This window comes from Aspergillus pseudotamarii (assembly GCF_009193445.1).
Source record: "Aspergillus pseudotamarii strain CBS 117625 unplaced genomic scaffold BDV38scaffold_3, whole genome shotgun sequence".
NCBI lineage: Eukaryota > Fungi > Ascomycota > Eurotiomycetes > Eurotiales > Aspergillaceae > Aspergillus > Aspergillus pseudotamarii.
This window is the reverse complement of record NW_022475017.1, coordinates 980763-1006326: the sequence shown is the minus strand read 5'-3', so window position 1 is coordinate 1006326 and position 25564 is coordinate 980763. Positions and strand designations below refer to the sequence as shown.

The 25564-nt window shown below is 48.2% G+C and overlaps 8 protein-coding genes across 8 annotated transcripts; 3 read left to right on the top strand and 5 right to left on the bottom strand.

Annotated features, from left to right (window-relative positions):
- Positions 1 to 646: 646 nt before the first annotated feature.
- Positions 647 to 2285, bottom strand: BDV38DRAFT_293527 (transmembrane amino acid transporter protein-domain-containing protein; the record flags this gene model as incomplete). Its single annotated transcript, XM_032062275.1, has 5 exons — positions 647 to 1069; positions 1134 to 1522; positions 1579 to 1770; positions 1827 to 2046; positions 2142 to 2285. 5 exons carry the CDS (start codon positions 2283 to 2285, stop codon positions 647 to 649), a joined length of 1368 nt encoding a protein of 455 aa, XP_031919154.1.
- A 4681-nt stretch (positions 2286 to 6966) lies between these two features.
- BDV38DRAFT_234674 (LysM peptidoglycan-binding domain-containing protein) lies at positions 6967 to 8301 on the top strand. The gene is made up of 2 exons (XM_032053262.1): positions 6967 to 7524; positions 7587 to 8301. Exons 1-2 carry the CDS (start codon positions 7284 to 7286, stop codon positions 7874 to 7876), a joined length of 531 nt encoding a protein of 176 aa, XP_031919153.1. The 5' UTR covers positions 6967 to 7283; the 3' UTR covers positions 7877 to 8301.
- Positions 8302 to 9396: 1095 nt separating this feature from the next.
- Positions 9397 to 10536, bottom strand: BDV38DRAFT_234672 (uncharacterized protein). Its single transcript, XM_032053261.1, has 2 exons — positions 10427 to 10536; positions 9397 to 10354 (listed from the first exon to the last, which is right to left on the bottom strand). The coding sequence occupies exon 2, from the start codon at positions 10214 to 10216 to the stop codon at positions 9971 to 9973; it is 246 nt and encodes an 81-aa protein (XP_031919152.1). The 5' UTR covers positions 10217 to 10354; positions 10427 to 10536; the 3' UTR covers positions 9397 to 9970.
- Positions 10537 to 10738: 202 nt separating this feature from the next.
- On the bottom strand, positions 10739 to 12122 carry BDV38DRAFT_234670 (aromatic alcohol reductase). The gene is made up of 4 exons (XM_032053260.1): positions 11978 to 12122; positions 11638 to 11922; positions 11219 to 11548; positions 10739 to 11149 (listed from the first exon to the last, which is right to left on the bottom strand). The coding sequence occupies exons 1-4, from the start codon at positions 12065 to 12067 to the stop codon at positions 10856 to 10858; spliced, it is 999 nt and encodes a 332-aa protein (XP_031919151.1). The 5' UTR covers positions 12068 to 12122; the 3' UTR covers positions 10739 to 10855.
- Positions 12123 to 13990: 1868 nt separating this feature from the next.
- BDV38DRAFT_234666 (uncharacterized protein) lies at positions 13991 to 16058 on the bottom strand. Its single transcript, XM_032053259.1, has 2 exons — positions 15141 to 16058; positions 13991 to 15074 (listed from the first exon to the last, which is right to left on the bottom strand). Exons 1-2 carry the CDS (start codon positions 15430 to 15432, stop codon positions 14536 to 14538), a joined length of 831 nt encoding a protein of 276 aa, XP_031919150.1. The 5' UTR covers positions 15433 to 16058; the 3' UTR covers positions 13991 to 14535.
- A 2271-nt stretch (positions 16059 to 18329) lies between these two features.
- BDV38DRAFT_277891 (uncharacterized protein) lies at positions 18330 to 18771 on the top strand (the record flags this gene model as incomplete). Its single annotated transcript, XM_032058592.1, has 2 exons — positions 18330 to 18569; positions 18631 to 18771. The coding sequence occupies 2 exons, from the start codon at positions 18330 to 18332 to the stop codon at positions 18769 to 18771; spliced, it is 381 nt and encodes a 126-aa protein (XP_031919149.1).
- Positions 18772 to 21386: 2615 nt separating this feature from the next.
- On the bottom strand, positions 21387 to 23241 carry BDV38DRAFT_293526 (EXPERA domain-containing protein; the record flags this gene model as incomplete). The annotated part of the gene is made up of 5 exons (XM_032062274.1): positions 21387 to 21469; positions 21522 to 21756; positions 21818 to 21981; positions 22031 to 22218; positions 23225 to 23241. 5 exons carry the CDS (start codon positions 23239 to 23241, stop codon positions 21387 to 21389), a joined length of 687 nt encoding a protein of 228 aa, XP_031919148.1.
- A 411-nt stretch (positions 23242 to 23652) lies between these two features.
- On the top strand, positions 23653 to 24291 carry BDV38DRAFT_234664 (uncharacterized protein). The gene has a single exon (XM_032053258.1). The coding sequence runs from the start codon at positions 23962 to 23964 to the stop codon at positions 24190 to 24192; it is 231 nt and encodes a 76-aa protein (XP_031919147.1). The 5' UTR covers positions 23653 to 23961; the 3' UTR covers positions 24193 to 24291.
- Positions 24292 to 25564: the final 1273 nt, after the last annotated feature.

Sequence of the window (25564 nt, the reverse complement as noted above, 5' to 3'; positions counted from 1 at the left end):
AATTGCTAACACTGTATTATGTACAATATCATCCAAATATATAAATTCATAGATGGCATTAAGATCAAGTAGCACAAGCTAGTAATAACTGTGTCATGGTGCATAATTAGTGGCTATAACCAGCCCTGCTGTGATGCGTCGGGTGGTTTGGTCCCTGTAGCCCCAACTTTACATCTTTTGCTCCTACGTGGATGGACTATCCCATGTTTGTCCGGGGCCAAAGCGTTGTTGCGCAGCCAGGAATGGCCTTTTTCATCCACTTTATTCTGATGGATAGAGTGACGGATACTGCTAGCTCTATTGGGCAAACTGTCGAGGTTACCCAGGATGGATGTGTCTCCTTGTCAAAACTACCCCTTTATATAATTCGAAAGCAGACCATTGCTACTTAGAAAAAACCCAGGAAAGAACAATACGGATTCACTAGCGACGAAGAGGATGAAGGAGAGGATCTTCAGGATGTTGAGCTTTCTGACGGTGAAATTGATGCCGAGGATTACGAGGGAGAATACGATTTTAGTGAGTACTAGGTGCTCAATGAAGACCCTCTGTACTTAGATAGATATCTTGGAACAGAATGGAATGTACTGAGCTGGCACCAAATGCCCACCATAATGAAATGAGACTTATTTGTAGTTCTGTACCTCTACACCGAGTTGGAGTTGTCAGCGCAAGACCAAACACCCGATCCACCATTCGTGCTGAAAGAGTCGATAATCCCAACTACGGAGCCATATGTGCCCGCCACCATCAAGAATGTGCCGCAGACAACAACGAAGACGCTCCAGCAAACGCCCAGGGTCCATCTCTGCGATCGCTGCCCTCTGCCCCGACTCCAATTATCATACAACCACATGCAACCACTCGGCTGGAAGCCTTGTAACGTGCCAAGCAACGCTCCAATAAAAGATATGAGGCTGTCAAAATTGGGAATTGCACTTGCAACGATATACGCGATGACGACGACACCCAGGACGCACCCTATCCAGGTCCCCCAGTGCACAAGTGTATTTGCGACCAGGTGTTTTGACCCTCGCAGCATTCGCACGAAGAAGTGCTTGCTTGCAAGCTATACAGATGTGAGAAATTGTTCACTTTAGGGACAGGGGGGTTAACAAATAGTAGTGCCTTACATGAGTGCAGATCGTCGCACTCGCGAACAGTCCTGGAAGAGAAATGCCGTAGGCAATCTGTTTAATCAACTTTCCCGCGGAGCCAAGCGCAGGCGAGGCGACGTAGGATCCGCAGTAATAGTACACGACGATCCCAATTGTCACATAGATGATGGTGACAACGGTTTGGCAGGCGGCCAAGGCCTTGGTGTAGTGGCGAGGCTCACGCATCTCGGCTATGATCGGAAAGAAGAATGGAACGCCGGCGTAGGCAAAGATAAGTGTACAGATTGCCGAGATTCCCTTCGCGAAGCTGGGGTTGTTGACAATCTGATAGTCTGAAACCCACGGGCCTGGCGGTGCAGCATAAGGGCGGTCTTCTACGCCGACCGCGATGGTCACGATGAAGACTGGAAATGTTAGAGATAATATGGTAGATCATGAGGGGCAAAAAAAGAATTCTTACTGGCAATGAGAATACATGCCAACCCACCCCACGCAATAACCGTTACGCGGCTCAGAGTACGCACAATTGCAAGACAGAACACCCCAATAGCAGCGACAGCAACGAAAATAGCGGTGCACGCTCCATGGGTTGAAATCGCATTCAGAGCGATTGAGATGCCAAGTATCCCGGAAGCAGCAACAAAGGTCAGGTCTATAGACGCCATCCGTCAGTATTATTTTAAGAGCTCACACAGATGGCCAACTTACAAAGGATGAATCCGGCTCCGAGGATCTCACGTCCCACGGGGCCGAACATGAGCCCAGCTGCGTCATCAATACCATACACTTCACGATGGTTGAGCTTAAAGCTGCCGACCATATAACTACACCAGCTGTTGATGATGGCTATGGCGACCAGGCACAGCACTCCAGGCACCAGGCCCAATGTATCAAATGCAGATGGGATAGAGAGGACACCCAAGCCGATCTGGGTTTTCATCATAAGGACTGACGTTCCTACCCATCCTAGCTAAGAATGATCAGTCTCATTAAAGAATAAGACGCCACAGGGCACAAGTATACATTGCGATAATTCGGACCGTCCCCTTCAATAACCCCGAATACGGCATCTTCGGTCACTGCCGGTTTAAGATCCCCTTCGTCCACCTGTGGAAGTATGTTGGCTGGGCTTTCGACATCTTCTTTCTTCCCGCGGATATTGTCCATACTTTTCGAAAATCCTTGAATGCGATAAGAACCGACAAAACGTAAACGGGAGGAGACTATGTTTTTTTTATTCCCTATTTTATTTCATTCCTACGGCCCCATACTCCGGAGTAATGAACTTCCTCCGTCGGCAACCCCAGGTTCTCAGTGGATCTTCAGAATTGGAGGATTTTGTGACGTAAAAAAATCCAATTACTGATAAGATAGACCATTTCGAAAGTCTCAAGATCGTGGAGGAAATTCATAAACGAATAGTAATTTGAACAATCTTGGGCCCCACAGTACTAGAGTTGATGCGGCAGTTGGTCTACAAAAGCCGGAAGTTCCGTGACCGGAGGTCCATTTCAAGCGATATAGGGTCTTAGCACGGCTTTTCCCCGGCAGATTTAAATCCTGGTACATAATAGTTTCTGTTCTACTATCTTAAAACGATTACTTCTTATGCAATATTCTATATGACCAATTCTCTGGTTGATTTGGTTACACTATGCTCCATTAAAGCTGAAAATCACCACGGTTCGAGTATTTAGTCGAGAATTCTCGATAGCGCGTTGCTCTTCGGGTTCGGAGAGGGTTTGAGGTTTTTGAACCCGAACTCGGTCCGAAGACCACTCCAAATAATACTCTAACCAAAGTCGATATATGTTCCTAAGTCAGAGGCGATAGCTATCTGCACCGTCTAGAATTCAATCGTGGGCGATAATGACCATTTTTTACGTAGTTTAGGGCTTTCCCTTGGCGCGATTGTAGGCTGTAGACGTTGACTGTGCGTGTGGCTGCGCCAAGGGAAAGAGTCTCGCAAGTAATATACCTGCAACACCTATAGACCCTTTTCTCTCTTCTTTGCTTTCCGACATGTGTTGGACAATTTTTGTATCATGGTGTGAAGTAGAAACGACGGAGTAGTAGTAAGTGGAGAAGATGTCACGATTTGGATGGGGCGTTTGTGAGAGCGGGAGATATATAAATGTCGTGAGGTTATCACAAGCTATGACGACAAATTCTTTCAAGTTACTCCAATTGTGACGTTCAAACAGCAGTGGCAGAATGTATACACCATTTTATTATCCAAGATCAAGGTAGAAGTAATTTGTAAGATGCGGCCACAGTGTGAAGCCAATGACAGTTGTTTTCCTTGTATATATGGTCACGTGCACATACCTCTCCATCCGGCCGTCAAAACCTTCCCCACTTATCTTTGACACCACAGTGGGCATACTGTCCAACAATACGACTAATCACGACCGTCTGGAATGTCTGAGATGTAATCCCCCCAGCCAGCGCCACATCAGAGCCATTAACAAGGCAAGTCTGTGAGTCATGCCGGTAAGCGCATTCACCCCTTCAGCTGGACTTCAACGATGAGTAGGAAAGTGTAATCTGACCCATCAACTAGCCGAAAGAAGACTAAATGCTCGACGGAACGCCTAAGCTGTTCGTTCTGCCTGCGTCTTAATATCCCATGTGCTTATTTACCCAGAGGGTTCTCGCCTGATAATGGTGTGCGAAGGAAACTCGCCGTGGATGCAAGGTAATCTTTTACCGGCAAGAAGGCTATCTGACTATAGAGATATGGGCTCATGCAAGGACAGCAGAAAGATATCCACCACGGATCGTTTCCAAATGATGGAACGTCACTTAAATCATCTTTATGGCCTTCTAGGGTGCGTTTCTCTTCTCCAGCCTCTGTAGACCACGAGAGGCAACGCGTCAAATGTTCCGGCCCTGGAAATGATCGACGAGGCTCCTGGTAGAGACATTGGAATCAACGGGTATTGCTTGCGCATTATTTCCATATGGGGTAAAATCAGATTATACCTACATCAGTTGTCGCAGGGTGAGGTTGACAAACGGAAACCATGGTTGGCGGACTCAACCCACACAAAACTGGGCATAGAGCTCATTGAGTTCGAGGCCCAGCAGAGCAACCGCCATTTGCTTGCCAATGTCGCATTTGCAAATCGATCTTCGGCAGAGATCAGCCGGCAAAGCGAGTATTGGCGTCCTTGGCTGACGACAGAAATATTATGGCATGCTGCACAGGCCCTCCTGAATCATCCGTTCTTGCATCTCGTTGTCTTGCGATGACAAAAGGATATCCCTCAGTCCTGTGTCTTTCTTCAGCAAAAGGTTGATAAGGCCCTGTACCATGTGAGGTGGCTGTTTCGGATTCTTCAGTTGAGTGAAGGGGTGATGATAATTTCCAGTCCAATACTTGGGGACACAATTGTGGCCAGCGCGACTATCTTATGGCTATTCCAATTTGCAAGAGCTGCGAAAGTAGCCCAACGGACGCGCGATAATCCGGAAACTTGTGAGAGGCTTATAAGTACAATGGCTGAGATGTGGCCACACCTCTTCAATAAGGTGAGGGCTCGATCTATCTGTGCTTGAACTTCCATTGGCGAATGTCGGGCGTTCGGCAGCTAGTCCACAATATTATAGCAGCGATCATCACTCGAACTGCAAAGCCCTAGACATTCTGCACGACTCTGGGCATAGCCAAAGGATTTCCTCATTGTAGTCTCCTGTCATACAAGGCACTAAACCACTTGCAGATAATCATATAACTGTTATTAACCGGACGTCTGCTACCTGATTGCCCAAAATTGAAGTAGTAGCAAATCAAGAACTCCTCACGAGAGTACATCATACCATAAGACATGTTTTTGTATGATCATCACCATCTCAAGTGCTTCTGCTCAACATACACTTTTAATCAATTTCAGTCCGAGACATTTGGATCTCCCTCCCCTCCTAAGCAGATCAGAATACTAATTGAATCATAGCTGCGTTTTTCTCTTTTCACAGTTTTCATATAGACCAATCAACGGGTGAACAGCCAGTTTTTAGCAAACCACCGGGCTCCTGTACTCGTGTCAGCTATCATTTCCAGTGGACTTTAGGGAGCTGGAACAATATGGCACAGAAACAAAACCTACATTTCCTGTACAACAAACCGGGTTGGTTGAGCAAGTTCCATCCTGACCGAGAGGGGCGCCTTGAAAAGATAACTCGTTAGTTTTCTGAAGCGTTCACGATCGATCGACCCACCCAGGAGGTTCCAGCCATAATCCAACTTGTGATATCTCACAAGGTGTCGCAGATGGCGGCATTCCGTTACAGGAAATTGACCCTCCCCAGTCAACTATCTTCACTGGAGGCGATTCATCGATTGTTGTGGAATTCAGAAATTGGCTGCAGTGGGCGCTCAGGAAGGCTATCCTATCGGGCAAGAATATAGGACAAGCCTCGCCACCGGAACTGGCGAGATTAGCGGCTGCATCTCACTGCCAGTTACATGTCAATGGTCTATGAGCAGCTCTTTATCTTTTAGAGTAAATAACAGGTATCAACAAAGACGATGTTGTTCATTGGCCATCAGAGTAATGGTACTTTTGTTTGCTACACACCATTACCATTGGAGCATTCCGGTGTTGTGCTATTCAGGCAATGGCACAGATCAACAGCGTCGTACTCGGCTCCCGTGCCTGCTAGATGGTTACTAGATTCTTGACACGAAGGCGTCCCTTTCGCCGTCTTCCCCGTCATCATGAGCTTGGACAACTTGCAAATGCCTCTCATCACCAGCAGGGATTCTTCCAACACTGAAGCAATCATAAATAGTTGCAAGTGGGCTTAATATTTCCGAAGTTTGACGCTTACTCTACCTCGGGGCTGACCCCTGTCATCTTGTGTTCTACAGCCCCAGCCTCGAGTGAAATATCGATCCAGGTCTTACTTAGACCATCGAGCAGCAAAATGTGTGCGTCTATGAGGATATCAATTGAGGTGGACTTGTGAGTCTGTCGAACATATATAGCACAGGTAGCGGCCTACACCTTGGGTGTGGTATCCATACAGTTCACTTAGACCCTCAACTACCATTACTGCTCCGAAGACCTGGAGATGGATGTGCTGGCAATTGATGGCTATGGTGAATCCCGCTAGTAGCTCGACTTTACTACCGACTATGGCACTTCGCAGTCTAATTTCTTAGCGGCAACGGATAACGGTTTGTGCCACCAGTCGCGCACGCAGACGTTCAATGTCTTAAAGTCCGGCTGACAAAGTCCTACAGTGGCGGCCTTTGTTGTACAATGCCTACATCCTAATACCTACCTTCAGTACCTACACCCTCAAGGTCATCCCATCGGTTACATGAAGTCAGTCCCGGAATGCATTTGGCCATTTCCTAGGATCAGGCCATCCCCCGGGGGCGCATGTACCACCTGTCCAGGGAGCATGGTTACCGGCGAATTTGGAATGGCACGCCTCCGCCCTCTTCGTGTGACCTGTTTCCTGGTCCTTGCAGGGGCTCGTATTCAAGCGAAGTTCTTTCTTTGTGCGCCAGCCAACGAGCCATACGTAAATTAAAATCCGCATGAGAGGGGTTTTTCGCCTTGGACCTACTTACACACCTACAAGCTGCAGGATGGGCTGCATCTTGGCGCCCATTTAGTGGTTCTTGGCAGCAGCAAAGACTGGCACGATGTCACTATGCTGGAAGCCGTCTGACATCCAATCATTAAAGCCCCGGCTGATCCGGCAGCAGTGTCCGGCTTTGCAAACGGATGTGGCTGCGGTAGATTGTCTTCATGTAACCTGAACCCCGCATTTAAATCAGAAACCTCGCCAGTACCCTGAGTGAGCGAAAGCCATTGTTGATGCTGAGTGGCACCAGTTGTAGAACGAATGTCCATCTAGGTGCGGCATATCTAGTAGAGTCGGAGCGGGGATCCTGGTACCCAAGTGAGACATACATCCCTCCAGCTTTGTCACACTCAGGTATACACAGGATGCATTCCAATGATCGAATAACCGGTGAGTCGGGGTATCGGTTACATCACTTGTTACTTCTAAAAATACTGCAGGAGCAGGTGAGGGTATAGGTATAAAAGCAGGCCGGTCACTGCAGGAGCAACAACCACGCTCAGTATAGCCAACTTCCGTTTCCATTCCCCTTTGATAAAGCGACCCCAAGACTCAATTATAAAGATGGGTTACAAGACCACCGTTGTCCTAGGGCTACTCCTACAGCTGCTGTCTGCCAGCGCTGCCACGACCCTCGCCACGACCACCACGTCCTCGAAAAAGTACGAACCCACCCAACCGGGGGTGCCATCCAACTGTGACAAATTCCATCTCGTCGCGGCCGGTGATCAGTGCGATACCATTGAAGCCAAGTACGGCATAACGGACGCCCAATTCAAAGCCTGGAATCCCAGTATTAACTCCGGTATGTTTTCTTTATGCAAGACGCGACTTGTTATGATTGACTCCTAATCCTGTTCATACAAGCATGCTCCAACCTCTGGTTAGACTACTACGTTTGCGTCCATGTCCCGGATGATACAACGACAACCACAACGAGTAAACCACCCGGGCCCACGGACACCCCTCCCGAGCCGCGGATGCCCGGCATTGTGAGCAACTGTAAGAAGTATTACCTCGTGAAGAAGGGTGATGACTGTTATTCGATCGACACGGCTGCGGGCATTACACTTGCTCAGTTCCGCTCGTGGAATACGATGATTGATGCGGCCTGTAGCAATTTGTGGGTTGATTACTATGTCTGCATAGGTGTCTAGCCTTAGTTGCTCCTTGCCTTTACCGAGATATGAGATAGTCTCTTGTCCATTTGGGGAACGGGATGCAAAGTCAGATATATGACGTAATTTGACCAAATAGCTGGCAAAGGCTATTCGATAAGGATTCTTTCATGTCGTGTACTATGTGGGTCAATGCAGATTGATCATATGCTAGGAGTTAGGGTCTTAGTAATGAGAGGTTTCTATCTTGAGAATGTAATTATGCGGCTATTTCCACGCCCTGGCGGACAGGGAAATTGGTTATCGGGATCGGGACTGCGATAAGGGAGATTATCCTATTCGCGATTGGTGAATAATGAAGTTGTTGATGCGCAATGTTTGTCACACTCTACACAAATCCTTGAGCCCATTTTGCAAGCAGAGAGCCAACTAAATGTAGGGAATATAAATAATGGCATGATAAGGCGACGGCTGGTACACCCTGGCACCTAATGATAATTGATCCGCCCGTCTCCATGCATAGAGCCTTTCAGTCAGCAAGGGTTCAGGCATACCAGATCTATTTCTAAGTTATACTGAAATGGCAGACCATGGGGCCACAACAACTTGAGGAAATCTGTAATTTTGTGGAAGTGATATTTGGCAGCGTATAGCTAGATGGTCTTTCCAATTCATCTTTCCTTTGCAGCTTTCAAGAGATAGTAATATGTATACGTGTCCCGCGTTACATATTTCTATAAATCTATATGGTCCCCAACCAACAATACCATAGGCATACAATCCCATATGATGTGTTGCGTAAAAGAAAATTAAACTGGACTCTCGCCCATGTTAGCTGTCTGCGCCATCTACCGTGTGCTTACCTATCTGTTTTGGTAACAGAATTGTTTCACTGGTTTCTTATATGAGGGCACTGATCGAGTTAAAGCTATTTTTCTACCCATGTCGGCTTGACTAGATAGAAACAGCCCCTGGTTATATATGCAAACATTACTTTTGGATAAACATGTGCAGGATAGATCAATATCAAGAATTAAACCTAGAGATCTTCCACAGAGACATGTACGGCAGGCGTCAGTTCCTCACTTGCATTTCCGAGCCAGACTGGTACAACAGTGCAGGATAGTGTACATGCTGAAACCTCTTTGCCATCGAAATGAGTCACAGACTCAGGCTCTGACTGACCACATATCAAAGATATCTACCAATCCAATCACTACCATATGCTATGGAAACTACACTTCGCATCTTACGTAGTATCCTATAAGGTTCCATTCTGAACTCTACACCGAACGGTATTATTGCCCCCTATACAGCTCTATATCTATCTCTTTTGCTTTTCATTCAATAGATGTGAGCTTCTACTATGGAATAGCGAAAATTATCATTGTATTTTATCAGGTAATCCTAAAGGAAGATGATATGATACGCGGATAGGTTCTGCTAAGTTTACAATCCAATCCTGTACACATAACATTGTGAATAGATATCCAGATTATCTTTGTATTGTAGGACATTTTGTGCAATAAACTGATCATAGCTAAACTATTATGAGCTTGCTGACACTCCGCTTTGCGGCTGCTATCAACTCCATACAGGTGAAATTGGTACTCGATTCTGGAACAGGCCAGCCACCCATTTGTTTAAAAGGCCCCCTTGTTGTAAGTTCATCCAGCATCCCAACCATGTCGGTGAGCCCTGAATGCCGCTGTCTTTTGATCGACTTTCCAGAGTCCCCACGATAAAAGTCCAGATCAACGCCATACACGTCGGTCCTCAAGAGAGCGCGCATTGTTTGGCGCCACAACTCTGGATCAAGGGGTCGCTCCCTGAGCCTCTCCACGTCCCGGCATTTTCCATCGCCCGTAAGATTACCCCATAGACCACCGGTTTCCTCGAGGATGAATGCAAGTTGGCGGTTTTCAGCTACTGCGAGAGAAGCTTCACATTCAATCATTTGCAGGAGTTGGAGGTAGAAGCTAGGTATTAACGAGATGAGGGTGCAAAGAGCCCGTAGCTTCTCCGTAGGATCTTGGGAGACCATCATTAAGCGCGAGCAAGAGGTGCACTTAAGAGCATCATGAGCGGTTTTAACAGCCGTACGGACGACTTTGAAACTCGGAACCGCCTCCTTTATAAGGGCGCGAAGTGTCCTAATATCATAGTAGATACGGGGAAGGCAGCTGCAGGTGTCTGTATCTTTGGAGAGTGGCATTGTCGCTTGTCCGGCTTCCCAGAAATTAGAAATGGAATTTGTACTATGGGGTGTAATGTTTTCATCCAAAAATTGAAGGCTGGTGGGTTCATGTAGGATTGTATCAATCGGGAGGATATGATTATAATCCATAGCAAAACGAGGTCTACTGCTACTTGGCACATTGGGACCCCGGAAAACAAGAGATATTGTCTTTCGGGGACGACCAGTGGGCTTCCGAGCAGAATAGCGACATTGGATACCTAAGCCTTTGCAGCGTGAGCAGCCACCAGACTCCTTTGTGCATGTTTGTTTTCGGGTTCCTTTATAATTAGAAGTGAGCATTGTCCACAATAGTATTTGTGGAAGTAGGACTCTGGTACTGGTGGACATACGGCATTTGTCACATGATTGGCGAAGATTCCGCTGCGAAGATGGTTGAATACGGGAGGCCATGGCTGCAGGGATTTGGAATGGCATCAATGATGAGCAACGGATGTCGTCCATGGCTACCTGGCCCATCAGCCTGTGGGTTGGAATGTTAAGAGAGTAGAAAGTTCGAGAACGGGTTAAGTAAACGTAAGGTTGATGACCTAAAATGGGCACGGGCAAGGCGCCGTAGCTTAACTAGTCGAGAACCAATTAGGCCTCGTGCCACTATTGTGCCAAAAATTATGACTAATTCTAATTATATTTCTGCTTTGTGTAGGAACCACACTTTCACTGCCCAGACAATAGTCAACCAATGTAAGTTACACTTCTATGATACCGAACGAAACCATGTGTAGTCCCGCCCATTTGCATACCTTCCAAGGTTACATTACTCAATGCTGCAGAGAAGCTCCAGATGTCAATTGGGCATAGGGCCGCTTAGCCTTGCCTTCGAACGCTTCAGCGAGAAAGTCACGGAAGGAGATCGGCTTAAAATCCGGATATAGCTGCCTTGCATCCAAGTATCCGAGGTATTTTGCATACGAAGGCTGGTTGTCTCCACGTACATACTTACTGTACATGGTCTGTAAGATATAGAAGTCCAAGCGCTTGGTTGGGTCTTTTGGGTTCTTGGAATGTTCTGCCCTGGCTCGCTCTAGGGTTGCTTCAAGCTGTTGGGACGATACCTATACGTCGAGCTTGTTAGTTGGTCGTACACCTTTCACTTTGGTGGACAAGGGCTCCACGCCACATACATATTCCTTCTCAATTATCTCGCCTGAAAGCTCTTCAACTATAGCAAAGGTTTCGTTTGCTGTCAAGACATCACTCCACCCGTAGACGTGTTTGTTCAACGTTCTATCATCGTCAATTATCCGTGAAACGTACTGGCCGACATCCCGGAGATCAGAGAGAATGTTCGGCATATTTCCATCTCCATAGATAGTGGTGGAGTCCTGCTGCAGGACGGCATAATCAAGCCTCCCGGAAGAGACTCGGGGAAAGGAAAGTTGGTGCCAGAATCCAACTTCGATGATGGTGTATGGCAATGCTAGTCTTTTAATTTCATTGTAGACCTCCTCTTTCTGGGGGTTTTCGTGAGACCAAGTTAGCGATCTTCGTCATGGGGGAGACCATGTGTCACCTGCTGTGGATATGAATAGATAGACAGTACCTCATCACGAAATAGCATTACACCTTGTGGGGGAGCAATGGTGCCATATGCACAGGGAACAACACGTCGAATACCCGCAATCTTGGCAGCCCTCATTAGGGTCTTTTGTGATAACTGATCATAACCGGAAATAGCACTGATCAGGATGTCAATGCCGGACAAGACCAAGGCAAGTTCATCCTCAGATGCACTGAGATCTGTTACACGGAGTTTAACACCACGGTCTTGGATGGCCTTAACGGCTTCCTTTCTAACAGAGCTTGGCCTGACCAAAACCTCCAGGTTCTGTAGTGACATCAGTTATCCGGATCATTCTGCAAACAGGTCATCAATAATGCACATATTTGTTGGCTTCCAATAAGCCGTCTAGAATAGAACTACCCGTTTCCCCAGTGGCTCCGAGAAGGAGGATGCGAGGCATAGAAGGCATTTCTGCAATAAATAAACCAAGTATGACGAGAAAAGAAGTGCTGCAAGAACGGTAACCAGCTCTGAGATGAAAGACTGAAGTATCTTTAGTGCCCACGAAATCATTTTATATATATTCCTTTCCATGCAAGCGATTGACTAATTGACTATGACATACCACTTCTACAGTTACTGAAACCAGCCCGGATCCTAAAGTTTCCGACCCGGGGAATACTTCGGCGGCACGGAGATAAACTTTCCGCTTTGGTTGCCGGGTGGAGTGGAAGCGCGGAGACTTGGCGGGGATTGGCGCGGAGGGTTTCTAACCTTATTGATTGTGCAGTATTTGTAATATTGCTTATCCTATATTACCTGTCCCAGGATTCTGTCAATACTAGTATTGACGACGTCTCGGTTACGAAAGGTCCCGTTTGCGCCCACTAGTTAATCTATCCAACGGTTAAACGGCAAATGTATTATCTAGCACTTATAGCACCAATGGACAGGAATTGCGTACCTTATTCCAGCCACGCCACCGTCTTCCAAGTGAATGGCAGAAGGCAGAGATGTCCGTACCATAAGGACAGGTTGAATTCATTCGCGAATCAAAGCAATACCTGATTTATTGCATACCCTGGTGACGCTACATAGGCAGTACAACGACCCAGTACGCTACTTTATCGTGTCCGTACCCTATTCATCAATGACATTTACATACGACCGAGCCTTTTCTGGATGGAACGTTCCTTCAAATGGCTTATATTCAGACTCGGCAGTTCGTCTTGATTAGCCGGGATGGAATCTCGTAATGGGCATCGATTGAGTAGGCACCGGTACGACGAGTTACTAGTTAGGGCAGCCGTATGTGATTTGCTCATGACCTGAACTGACCTTGTAGCGGTGCTTGGCTGCTCCAGTTTGCTCACAGTTGTAAGCATGGCGTCCACCCGGAGAACCTTACTTCGTTCGGTACGATCATGTTCAGTCCCATTCGGGAGCCGCTGAGATGCTACACTAAGTATACTAGAATCCGTAGACCAGTTTCTGTTCCCATGGCAGGAACATGGCCCTACGAACACGACTTGGAGCGGCACGCAGAGAAAAGGTACAAGACACCACTAAAGCATTTGATGCATGGCACCGAATTCAGCGATGCCAATCATCCTAAGGGCGCCGAGTATCACCCTTGACTAGTGAAGGGTTGAAGGAGACGAGAGAAAAGGGCGTGTTGATCATGTTAGTAAGTGACTAGAGTTACAACTGCAGGATTGGTTCTCTTGACACGGCCGTTTGATATATGTTTATATACCAGGCTGCCCTCGGCACTTCATGGCCGAAATTGGATTCCTGGAACGAAGGAAAACTAAACTACATAATCATACCCTGTCCCCCGTTTTACATTTAAATCTCCCTTGGGTATGGCTTCTCAAACTTCAACCACTTCTCCGCCACCTTATATTTCTGTCCAGCTTCCGGAACCTCCGAGAACCACTGACTAAATTCTCAAAACTCCCCCTTTATCGCACCCGATCCCAGGCCTAAATCGAAGTACTTTCTATCTATAATTCCGAATCCAGACGTGTAAAGTCAGAAAGGGACCCTCCTTGTTATAGAACATAGTTGCTTATTTCGCTTTGTAAGATAACAGAATCAGAACCAGCACTCTCGGTAACAGGCGCTCGCGCTTCTGGCTCGCTGAAGTCGCATAGGCTCGGAGAGTCTCGTAGACCATAGGCTCGTGGTCCAAGTTATAAGAAACCTCATCATAGCCCTGAGCTGATTCGGAGTGTATCACACCCGAGCGTTGAATCGAGGTCTTGTTGTTTAGACATTATAGACATTGCGGCAATCTCCTTCGTTTTCAAGTCACACTAGTCTTCGTTGTAGGAAACTACATAGTGGGTAAATTTCTGTGGAAGTATAGAGAAAGCCTGGCACGAGAGGTATGTATAAGCTGTACGCTGACTAAGAGAGCTCAGGAGGCATAGTAAGGCAGCAGTCGGAGTAGACTGCGCCACAACACTGGTTCAATTGTGCAAGAACGCCGAAGATGCGGATTTAGTCGTTTAGGTCACCCTTTATATCGAAAGTATAAGGACATCATGGTTCAGGACTCCACCAGAAGAACACGTGACAAGACTGAGTGGTGAACAGTTAAACTACTCGAGGCGCGAAAATACGCTCCTGGGTAGTGATCGGCCTATTCGACTCTATAGCAAGTACCCCCTACTGATAGCACTATCATGAGTATGGCCTAGACAATCGTCTGGTACTCCCTTTGTTGTGGCTGATGGGGCCAAGCATCGCAGAATTCTTTCTTTCTACACTACCGCGATACGCAGGAAGCGCTGTATGGACCTTGACTCAGGCAGTGCCGACGGTGTTCCAACACACGACTCGACTGAGAATGCGCGTGTCATTATAAAACATAGAGCTCGCTATCATCAAGTATAGTTGCGAATTTGCGTGAACCCAGGCTTTCCACTTTCATCACTTGTTGTGGCCCCCAGGCGGCAACTCCGCCGCACCAGTATGCTCGTTATGGCCCAGCTCGACCGGGGGTGGAGCCTGCATTTGTGGCACCGGAGCGTACTGATAATTCTGGTACATCGCAGCCTTCAACTGATCCATTTCCCTTCTGGCAGATACGGTCTTCTTTCTCTCCCAGGCACCCCAAATCAACGCAGTGGCCGCAATGATACCCAGTGGGAGACCAAGTCCCAGCCCGATAGCAAGCTTTGTTGACTGGTCGCTGGGTTTCTCCGGTTTCTCTGATGATGATGATGATGATGTGTCGTTATTATTACCAGCGGGATGAGTGGCGCTAGAACTAGGAGCAGATGTCGAGGCCACGGATGCCAATGCGGCGACACCCGGAATAACGGTACCAGTGGGGACAACGAACGGCCCGTCACCCGAGCACTTAATTCCATCAGACGCGGAGGAGCTGACGACCGAGCCGCAGCAAAACTGGTGGTTCGCGATATCGGCGTTGACAACGGGGTATCCGGATGACGGATTCGAGCGGGCTATGTTCGATCATTTCAATTTAGCATGATGCATGTTTTAGGAGGAGGCAACAGGTTGAGGCGTACCACATGGTCTTGCCGCGACGCAATCACCATCCCAGTTTATATCGGTGCAACTGCCTCGTGATAAAACCATACTGCCGGTACTTTGGACCCAACAGAGGCCGTTTGACATGCAGATGTCATTCTTGTTACAGCAGTGGGTGGTCTCTTTCGTGGTGCAGGGCACATCGTCGACGGCGACTGTCTTTTCGTCGACCATGTAACATGTTCGGTTATCCGCTGCAGACGTTGTGCTGGACAGTAATGGTGCAAGGAGGATCAGGCGACAGACGCCAAGTATTACAGATGATCGCATTGTTTTTCAAATATTTTTCACGGGGCCAAGCGAATCAAGATGGGAACAAAAACGAGTGTTATCCTTCTCACGCAGGACCCGGGCGATCTATACAACGGACCATGAGAAAGAAAGGTAGGGCAGGGAGCAAAGCAGACGGGGTATTCTCCTCTTCCTATTCTTCGTCCGACATGACTGGGGCTGAAAACTGACAGCGCAAAGGATTGCGACCGTGTTAAATTACATTCAGGGACAAATGAGATGCTCCGCCGAGGTTGCAGGGTGGTTCAGGGTTGGCAGATTATTTTTCCTTGTTGGGGCCAAAACAGGGTCTTTTGGTTATCTCGGCTGCCGATCGTGCGGCTGTGTCGGCAGGCATCATTTCAATTCGTCATGATGCCTTCGATCTTCATGGAGAGGCCCTGTTCAGTGCAGGCGGATATTGCGATCGGTGCGTTTAGGCCGACCTGAAGGATTATAGAATGCGCAGCTAGTCTACAAACGGCTAGTTGTCCGGGCTACCTAGTCTTCTTCAAGAACTGCCGCACCCTAGAGGTGGCCGAACGTTGTATCAAACCCGAGAATATCTAGTTGTTTGGTGACAAGCGAGGTCCTACAATATATAAAGCACAGTAGAGGTTCTTGATTCGAGAATGGTCGCTAACTCCGAGTCCTCACTAGTCAGGCGGCTGGAGACGACCTTGTATGTACCTAATATATGCAGACATTCAATCGATCGAGTGATATATATCTAAAGTACATGCATAAGCGTCTCTATATATACTTCCACCGGTGTATTATTTTATAATTCTTCCTCACCTACAATCTGTGGTATCTACGACGATGTATCGTCACGTGGTGTTGTGGGCGTTTCTGCTAGCGAGCTCCTAGATACAACGAGAAATGTATTGTGGTTTACGGTTGCTCCTAGGCGATCCGTGCCTTATCATAACTGCTGACGCGAGGCATCCATTGGCTCAACGTCGCCCTTGCCCTGAGGATCGTGCGCGTTTGATAAGGGAAGTTGTATTGTTCATAAGACCTGGATCCTAAATGCTTATGAAATAATAACGGGTGATACTATAGATAGGGTATACCCTAGCATCGCACCGGCGTAATAGCCCATCTATATCAGGGAGGGCTCACAGCAATTCCTACTTCACTTTGCGCTCCTTTGGCACCAGATGTGAGCATGTGAGGATAACCTTTACCAGCTCTACCAATGAAGAGCTGGTCAAAATATCAAAGGTCTCAAGTGCAGCCTCAAATTCGCGCGATATCCATCTTCGCAGCTCTCTAGCCGATAATGAATCCAGGATATATACTAAAAGTGATACATGGGCATCGATATGATCTACCGGAGTGACCGTCATGAAGATACCTTCTCCACAGGTGTGTCGGTGATGATGCGATGAGCGTCGTCCATGTGTTGAACTCTTTTAGGCGCTTCCCCGGTGGATTGGCTATCAGTCTGGTTCGGCTCTTAGTGTGAAAGACCCAGAAGATGCGAAAATTGGGCATCTCCAGCCCAGAGCTGAGGGCTATTAATGTCAATATTTATTCCTATGAGGATTTGGGAGTTGCGAAATGTTTGGCACTGGGGGAGGCGACAACTGTCAAAATATCATGCAGACCACCTTCAATCATGCCTTCCTTTCCGATCTGCTCTCTCACCAGACGTCTCTTCTCTAGATTTTCAGCCAAGTAAGCAATGTCCCATAGGGGAGCGAGATCGATTGACGTAAATGGCCAATTCCGAAGGCGATTGTATGCCGAGAAGGCGTCCAGGAACGTGCTAGCAGCTGCATATGAACTTTGGCCTTGGTTGCCAGTGATACCAGATATTGAGGAGAGAGCTATGAAGAAATCCAAGTCATACCCCAGCTGAATCTAAACCTCATTGACAGCATACACCGCGTCCACTTTAGGCTTCAGCACAGAATCAAAATCGGGCAGCGTTGGATTGTTAAACATAGCATCCTGGGTAACGTTCATTATTGGTTCAAGTTGCCCATGTTGAGCATCCAAAATGCCTTTTCGAATAATCCGAAGACATGCTGGCGCGCAGATACCCACGGATGCCATCAATGCCCCTCCCGCTGCGAAGGTGGCTCAGTACTTCACCATTCCCCAGCCAGATTTCTGTTGGATTCAAGGATAATGTTCAAATGACCATCCCCTGCAAGATTGCATATTTTTCTACTCCCTGTCTTCGATTACTATCTTTGATCGAACGCACCACACTTCCCGAGGACAGTACCACGCCCACACCATTGCCCAGTCTAAGGTGACTGAACAAAACATCAGGATTTTCCTTCTTTTCTATATATTCTTTTTTTATTCTGACCGGATGGTCAGTTTAAGCTGCCTTAGTATGTGCTTGTTTTGTAGTTGTTGTAAACTCATTGGACAGATGCGGTCGTCTTTCTGGGTTGTACTATTCCACTACCGTCAATTTAGTGAGGCTAGGATGCTTTAAAAAACAGAAAAAGGAAGGAAGAAAAAAAGAGGACATATATACAAAAGATATGAGGCCTTGTAATTAGATTAATTCGGGGATGTGACTAGAGCTAATACAGATCTTGAAAATATCCGAGCAAAATGATACTGGAAGGTTCCGGATACTGGTATTTTAACGTGAGATATTTAAATATTGGAATTACCAGGAGAAAGCCCAAGATCCTTGTATCAGTAGGTTAGTAGTAAGAACTCCAGACTAATAATGTTGGCTGAGTAACGATGGCGATATATTCACTCGGTCATTCGAGTCCCTGTCCCTCGTTGTTTCCCCCCCAACTTTCTTCCCATCATCCCTCCTTTGTATCAGCTCCCTTCTTCTCACATCTACCCTCATCTTCAAGCGATCCTGTCATCCACAAACTTAGTCCCTGTCTACCATCATTGACAAATCCTCAATCATGCCCAGCGTCATCAAAGAACGGGATGTCAGTATAATCCTAAGCTCTCAACATGCCGTCTCAACTAACAGAAGGCCCAAGTTTGGTCCAGTTCCCATCTCAGAAGAGACTCTTGCCGAGTACTATCTCAACGTTCTGAATGAGATCGAAGAACAGTACCACAAGCTCCCCGAAGTAGCTATACTAGATTTTCAGTTCAAAACGAGCTCAGACGAAGTCCGCTTCGAGTTCCCCTTTGCTGTCAGTAGCCTTATGTTATCCAAGTAGATCCATCCAATGCTGACGGCTCTCTGGACACTAGCTCAGTGCCACCGAACGGACCACCAAGGAGCAGAGGAAGGACACATTTGCAACCATAATTCATATCATGTCCAGCCAAACCGAGTGGGCAGGTTTGAACTTACATATGCGCTTGGATTTCAAGATTGAGTCTGGCCAGTAAGAATTGGTTTGGCAAAGGGCATGGAGCATGGGTTTGGGCGGGATGTGAGAGCTCTTCTATTTGCTTCTCTCGTCGTTGACCTCGGTGTTGTGGATACCAGGTTGTCTATGTTGCCTAGATGATCACGATGTTCCGGTCCCGATATTGATTCATAAGGTTCTAGTTTAGCCCTTTTTCTTGTTTGAAAATCCCAGTAACCAGGAATGAAAAGGATGTAAAGCCTAAGCTATGGGGCAGAAAAGTACACTTCGTCTTGATCCGATTCCAGCAACCCTCAGCTCTTCGATGGAACATGGGACAACAATCAAATCACAACGGCCGCAAATAAGTGGTGCTGGAGTTCGGTCTCTCTCCTTCCTTTTTCCTGTATTCACTTTTGTGCTATATATTGATTCACCCCAATCAGGTGGGCATTGTATCCGCCATGACGCCGCGGCCTTCGAGGCCTGGGCGGTCATCGTTTAGGTTTGTAGGCCGATGGTGGAAACAGGCGCTCCGGTGCTTCCCCATGCCATATCTGGGTATTGATTTCGGTGCGGGGAGTTGCTCTGTCTATTCCGACGATTTTGCTCAGGTGTTGGGAAATTGTGGCACGAATTACTTATGATTGCTCGCTCCTGTATCGTTTCAACCCTATTGTCTGTTGGTAAGGCTAGGCATGGTCTTCATCCTCCCTCCCGCGTCGTCTATTTCGCATTTCCTATATTTCCCTTTTGCCCTTCACATATGAAAACTATTCGGCCGTAGATGATCAGCTACTATCGCGAAGTCCCCAATTATGTGTAGACCAGGCTGTATGGGCGGGGAAATGGAACGCTATGGTGGACAGACTACCCACTCTGTTCATCAACTTCGACAGAGTCTTTGGTCTTACCAGTTCAGAGAAATTTATTCTGCAACTAACCAGCCACGAATGTGCCTCCAGTTGTCTATATATTAATCACTCACTCCCTTCCATCTAATTGACCGTCTTGCCTGTTAATCTCGACGTTACGATTGTGCATGTATAACTGAAGCACTAGAAAGGGACGGGTTAAATCGAACTGTATACAAGTTCAAAATACATCTATCCATGTCCAACCGATCAGTGGTCAGTCAGTGCAGTAAACCCCCATTATATGAAAGAGGCGGAGGAAATCATGATCAACCCCCCTCCCACGGCATTTCAATTTGTGCCAAAGCTCCCGGATCCGCACAATGAACAAACGCAAAGGCCAAATCCCTCCCAATGATACCCCCCGGCTGGTCCCATCGCGGCCTCGACCCAACCAAACACCCGGGCCAAAAACCGCATAAATGCCCCCAACATCGTCTCCCAGTCACCACCACCAACATTGCGCAAAGCCTCGGCCAGAATCCCAGGGGCATAATACGGCAACACAGGGACACCATCATCAATCCCGTCGACGGTCAACCCGTTGATGAGGTCCTCTCGCGCCAAAGTGGGAAGTTCGTCCAGTGCACGGTCCCCAGATGTGAGATTTGTCTTCGCATGTTCAACCTAACACATATTATTACCTCCCAATCAAGGTAATATACGTCGGCGATAGGGATCTCGGCGAAGACTATCGCGAACAGGTCAAGTTCATCCCAGGTGTCATCACCCGCGACTAGGACAAATGGTGCTCAAATACAGCTAGAAACTACCCAGATGGGCGGTGAAGCTGTTTACAATCCTATATTCTAGCTTCCGCAAAGCGCTATGTATTGACCCAGATACGCTCTTCTCTGTCATGCGGCTGTGTTGTTGTATGATAATCCGGCGTATATGGAGAAGGGGTGATATTCTTCAAAGTCCACATAATCATGCCTAGGTCGCAGAAAAAGTAGCTACAGCAGATCCTACTAAAGCTAATGTCAAAAAAGGCCGCCGAGTCGCACATAGGGATGGGCAATAGTAGTTATATATAGGAGTCAGGCGTAGTCGTAGTAGATAAGTAGAGACATCTTTCGGCGTTGATGTTGGTGGGACGGTGAGGATAAGAATCATGGGAAGGTGGGGATCTATGAAATAGTTTATAGTAGGCTGTTCCTCGCTTATCGATTGTATCAAAGGGCTGGATGTGGATGCTAACAGCGATGTAGGCGACAAGGAGACATTCTGGCTGGGATGGGAGCTCGCTGGCGATACCAACTACGCATTCCACAACGGCAGCGCTTTCATCGTTGGAGCATCCAAACACCCCCCCAACGAAGAAAATGCCGATAAAGGCGCTAAAGAGTCGGACCCGGAGCCCAAAACGGCGGGGTTCAACAGCTGGTTACTATAAAAAAGTTTACCGGGAAGGGAAAATCGGAGGTTATCGACTTGAAGGAATTAGTCTAGGAGCTAGAGAAGCCCGATGATGGTGGACGGTGGAACTGCACAGAGCAAATCCGTAATACGTAAAGTCGACTGTGACTTACCTGTTGCTTGATGAGTACACTGAAGATGACAGTTAATATGGCGAAGGATGTTGGGGCTATATAAACAGCATGTCTTTCTGTTGTATAGAGTAGAATGTTTGTTCAGCTTAGCCTTTTCAATTGTATAGTCTAGATTAGTATCATTGATTATAATTATGCTATACTCTCACCCTCATTTATGTATATGATATACCCACTCAACCAAACGACTAGTTTCCCTTCTTACCTCTGGTTAGCTCACCCAACAACCTAAACGCCCGTGTGATCTCCATAGCACTCTGCGACGCATAATCTACACCATGTTAGCACTCCCCGCATAAGGTACTAGAGAAAAGATAACTCACAAGACCCAACCACAATCCAAATGGCGTTGAAAAAGAAATAATAAAACCAAAAGTAGTATCCCTCCGGACGGCAGAAGTCCCCACCGTGGAAATACAGATCAAACAGGCTGGTCGCATAGTAGAGCACATCGCCGTAGACCTGGCCCACTGACATGATCAGCTGGAGGGCATGGCGGACGGGGTGTTGCACCGCGATGCAGTAAGCAATGAAGAAGGCGAGGGGCCCCCAGGCAAACTATCATCATTGTCAAGATTGAACGCTGAATAAAATTGTGCAGGTGAGAAGGATAGCGTACAGCAGTAACAGCTTCCATAGGGACGAGGAACGAATCCGAAATTAGATACCGCGAGTCGGAGAGGGAGTATTCCTTCCACAGCTGGCCGAAAAGCTCCTGCGATCCGGCGAGAGAGACATGGTTGACGACGAAGTAGGATTCGAAGAAGAGGTGGACAAATCCAGCTATGTCCATGGTCAGTATAGATCTCAGTCCGGGGGGTTTATCACATACTCAGACACATCCACACAAACGTAAGCTGGTCAGAGGTACTCGCCGACGGGCGAACTTGTCGAATCGTCATACACCCGATTCCAACAACAGCAGCCCAGAGGAAACCAAATTGACCGATCAGGGAGAGCACAGAGGTTTGGTTTTCCGTGAAGTGCGGCAGCTCAACGGTGGGGGTTAGTAGCGGTGTACTGGTGATGCGGACATATTGGCGAGTAGTGCGGATTGCTGAGAAGCTCACATTAAGCTTTTCAAATCTATGGACGTGAAAATATGTCTAGAAGGTGAGGTGTAGTTAACTATAGTTAGGGCGTTCGAACTTAATAAGATATAAGGAAGGTAGTTAATTATGATTGGGCGGACACTGAGGATGGATCGGCCTGCGCGGACTCCGGTAGCCGTCTCGGATGTTGTCTCCCCAGATCAGACCGTCACATCTTAATCTGCCGTGGCCACGGCATCGGCGAATTATAATGTGGGGGAATGTCACATAGTCTACACAGAGATCTGGGCATAAGCCAAAGCTGAGGAATGGGGTATGGTCGCGAGGATAGTGTGACTGGGCACAGGATATGGCTACTAGTTAGAAAAAAGACTAGGTACCGGGCCTTGCCTTGGTCGCATGGGCCGTCTTTCCAATGGCCTTTCAGGCAACTTCTTGCAAGCACGGTCTATAGCGCAATACGTGAGCCCTGACTAATACTCCTACTATTACTACTACTTGGTCAGTATCCGACGCAACTGAGGCCGCAAAGCTAGGCCGCAATTGAATCATATTGTGTCACAGATATCCATAGGCTTTCACAATCGGTTGGAACAATCCCTGAGTCAATACGAGAATAGTGCCTGAGTGAACTATTAAGGATATCTCCAGCCCAGACTTCTAGGTGTACTACCGGATTTGCAACGCCGGGTGCTCTGCTTTGCTTGTCTCTATAGCTGGTAGCCAGGATCAATATCTACTATTCAATCATCTATGTATGTACAATTTATATCATTTACTCTTCTGTCATATTGCGGTTCTCTTTAGACCTACCAAGCCTAGCTAGCTGGATGCAATAAGTATCATAGTAACTCCGCTGACATGTGCCTGGCAGCATTTCTATACCGTCCTAGTATTCATCGCTAGTTATGGACCCATTGTAGCCACCTTCCTCCTAGCCTGAGCCTTACTGCCAAGGTCCCCCGGACCAATACAGGATTCGGTTGGGCATGATACGGCGTGGCTTCATGCACTGAAGGTCTTCGCGAAAGACACAGGAAAAGATAATTCAGTGACATATATAGAAGATAGATAGTGGAACAGAGAGATAATATCATTGAAACTTTATTTCCATTCATGTCATTTGGGCTCCTTGACCCCTACTTCTTCTCCGACCGGCTACCATAACCACAGCCGCTAATATCCGTGCACAGAAGTATCATACGCAGCTCACCACCAAGCCGATCAACAATCAAGCTCTTCAGGAGCTAGGTGGGTATCCTAGATCAGGCACCCAGGTGCTCACGCACCTACCCCCAATAAACATCCAACCCCGGCCTCACCCCAATAACCTCCCGCCACAACGCGCGACATCCCCGATCATCCCCGGAGTCCCTAACCCGCCAAATCTCCCGCACCATCTCCTCGGCAAGCGCATAAATCGCGAGTCCGCTCTTCCGCCGCTCTGATAGCCAGGCGAGAATCTGCTCCCGTGCTTGTGCGTCCTGGATCTCAGAGCAGATGATGACGATTGACCAGGCGATGGGCGTGTGGTGGTGGGTGTAGTTGTAGTTGAATTGGAGGGCTAGGATGTGCGGGAGGCCTAGGGTCGCGAGGGCGTCCGTTTCGCGTGTGCGCGTGTAGGGGGGGAGGGATTGTTTGTAGCAGATCAGCGTGGAGTAGGAGAAGATGTGGTGGCTATCAGGTTTGCTGCCGAGGGAGGAGGGGAAGAATGGGGAGGAGAGGTTGGTCGATTGGTGTGGCTGTGGGTGTGCTGGCACGAAGCGCGAAAGCCGGAGTTCGGCCCAGTCGGTGTCTTCTGGCGAGTATGTATTCTGGAAGGATAGGATCTCTGCGGCGGTCGTTAATAGACCAGCGGGGATTCCTAGTGCTTCTTGGGTGTAGGATAGATCCTGGTGCTCGCGCAGCACGGCGTCAAGATTGTTCGGGTCAAACGCGGTAGGAGTAGTACTGGTTGTAGAAGAAGAGGAAGGGGGAGGATTCAACGAGGCCAAAGCCTTTGGGGAGATATCCGCCAGCATCGCCATGAGATTCATTTTCTGAAAGGTCTGAAAAACCATCGACGCCGACCGCGAGGACCGCCATAGGCTTGGAGGGGTATGCCTGGAGAGGGCGTTGCCCCCCGCGATATGGAAGCGCCATGCCTGGGTTATCCCACTGGTGGTACTCTCCATGATGTACAGAATTATCGTGGCTAGCATGGCGATGATCGTCGGCTCGTCTTCGCCGGTACAGGGGCTGTTGATACCCAGACTTTGCCGGAGCTGGGTGAAGCTGCGACGGCGGTGCGATTCGCCGAGGGCGAGTAGCAGCAGCTTCTCATCCTGGTCGGGAGTGAGAGAGGCGATGTTGGAGGCGGATATCGCACAAATGGCATAGAGGAGAGCCATACACCCGTTTGGGGCGCAGTGGGCCACGGCCAGGCCCTTGGATAATGCCAGTGGGAGAAGCACCGAGGTCATGACATTCTCCACCCCATTGACAGGAATCAGTGTAGGGCCGAGGGCCGTAGTCCAGTGGTGAACGAGCCGGCGTTCGCTTTCAGGCAGGAGCAGCAATGGGTCTAGATGGCGTGGGACCAGATCTGTCAATTCCTGCGTGGGCCTTGGATCATGGCAAGGACACGTAGTATGATACTGCTCGGTGGAGATTTGTTGAGAATAAGGACAATTACACCGTGTTGCCGGGGTTGGCAAAGTCATGCTTTCACCCGCCACCATGGCGGCGGTGCTCTCCTCATACAGGAGCTCTTGTCTCTCACCAGATTCACTCGAAAGGGCCTGGTCAGCTCCCTTGCGGAGGGAAAATACCGAGAACAGCTGCCGTCGTCCTTCGCCATAGATCTCGGCCAGCCAGTCTAGCTCGGTCTGTAGCTTTACCGGGTCGGCCTGAGGCAAGTGCTCGATCGGAGGTAAACGACGGATGGCTCTACCGGGGATGCGAGGATCTCGGTCTTTCGCGACCCAGGAGAGCTCGATCGAGTAGCCCATGCACTCGATGCCCGCGCGCTCGCACCGCAGACAGGTGGGGCTGCCCTCATCGCATCGGACGTGGCGACGGCGGCAGGTCCAGCAGCCGCTGTATCGTTTCCTGATTGGCATGACTACGAGAGAGACTATGAGAGGGGAGATGAGATGCCGATAATTTCGCAATAGTCATACATAGTCGGCGACATAGGAGTTGGAAGGGATCCTCTAGCATGAGGGATGGAATTGTAAGCCCGCGGCGAAAAGGCGAAAAGGGCATAGACTGGCCCACTTTTCTCCAGGTGGAAGTCGCTAGAGAGCTGGTGGGTCTGCTGTGGAGACAGTCAT

What these genes read in the sequence shown, in the direction of transcription:
- BDV38DRAFT_234674 (XM_032053262.1), top strand. Translation starts at nt 7,284, where the DNA reads ATGGGTTACAAGACCACCGTTGTCCTAGGGCTACTCCTACAGCTGCTG. An exon ending in GAATCCCAGTATTAACTCCG is followed by an intron (nt 7,525 to 7,586) that starts GTATGTTTTCTT and finishes TGTTCATACAAG; the next exon opens with CATGCTCCAACCTCTGGTTA.
- BDV38DRAFT_234672 (XM_032053261.1), bottom strand. Translation starts at nt 10,216, where the DNA reads ATGTGCCAAGTAGCAGTAGACCTCGTTTTGCTATGGATTATAATCATA.
- BDV38DRAFT_234670 (XM_032053260.1), bottom strand. Translation starts at nt 12,067, where the DNA reads ATGCCTTCTATGCCTCGCATCCTCCTTCTCGGAGCCACTGGGGAAACG. An exon ending in TAATGCTATTTCGTGATGAG is followed by an intron (nt 11,549 to 11,637) that starts GTACTGTCTATC and finishes GAAAACCCCCAG; the next exon opens with AAAGAGGAGGTCTACAATGA. An exon ending in AGATAATTGAGAAGGAATAT is followed by an intron (nt 11,150 to 11,218) that starts GTATGTGGCGTG and finishes CTCGACGTATAG; the next exon opens with GTATCGTCCCAACAGCTTGA.
- BDV38DRAFT_234666 (XM_032053259.1), bottom strand. Translation starts at nt 15,432, where the DNA reads ATGCGATCATCTGTAATACTTGGCGTCTGTCGCCTGATCCTCCTTGCA. An exon ending in CGTCGCGGCAAGACCATGTG is followed by an intron (nt 15,075 to 15,140) that starts GTACGCCTCAAC and finishes GATCGAACATAG; the next exon opens with CCCGCTCGAATCCGTCATCC.
- BDV38DRAFT_234664 (XM_032053258.1), top strand. Translation starts at nt 23,962, where the DNA reads ATGGGGAGGAGAGGTTGGTCGATTGGTGTGGCTGTGGGTGTGCTGGCA.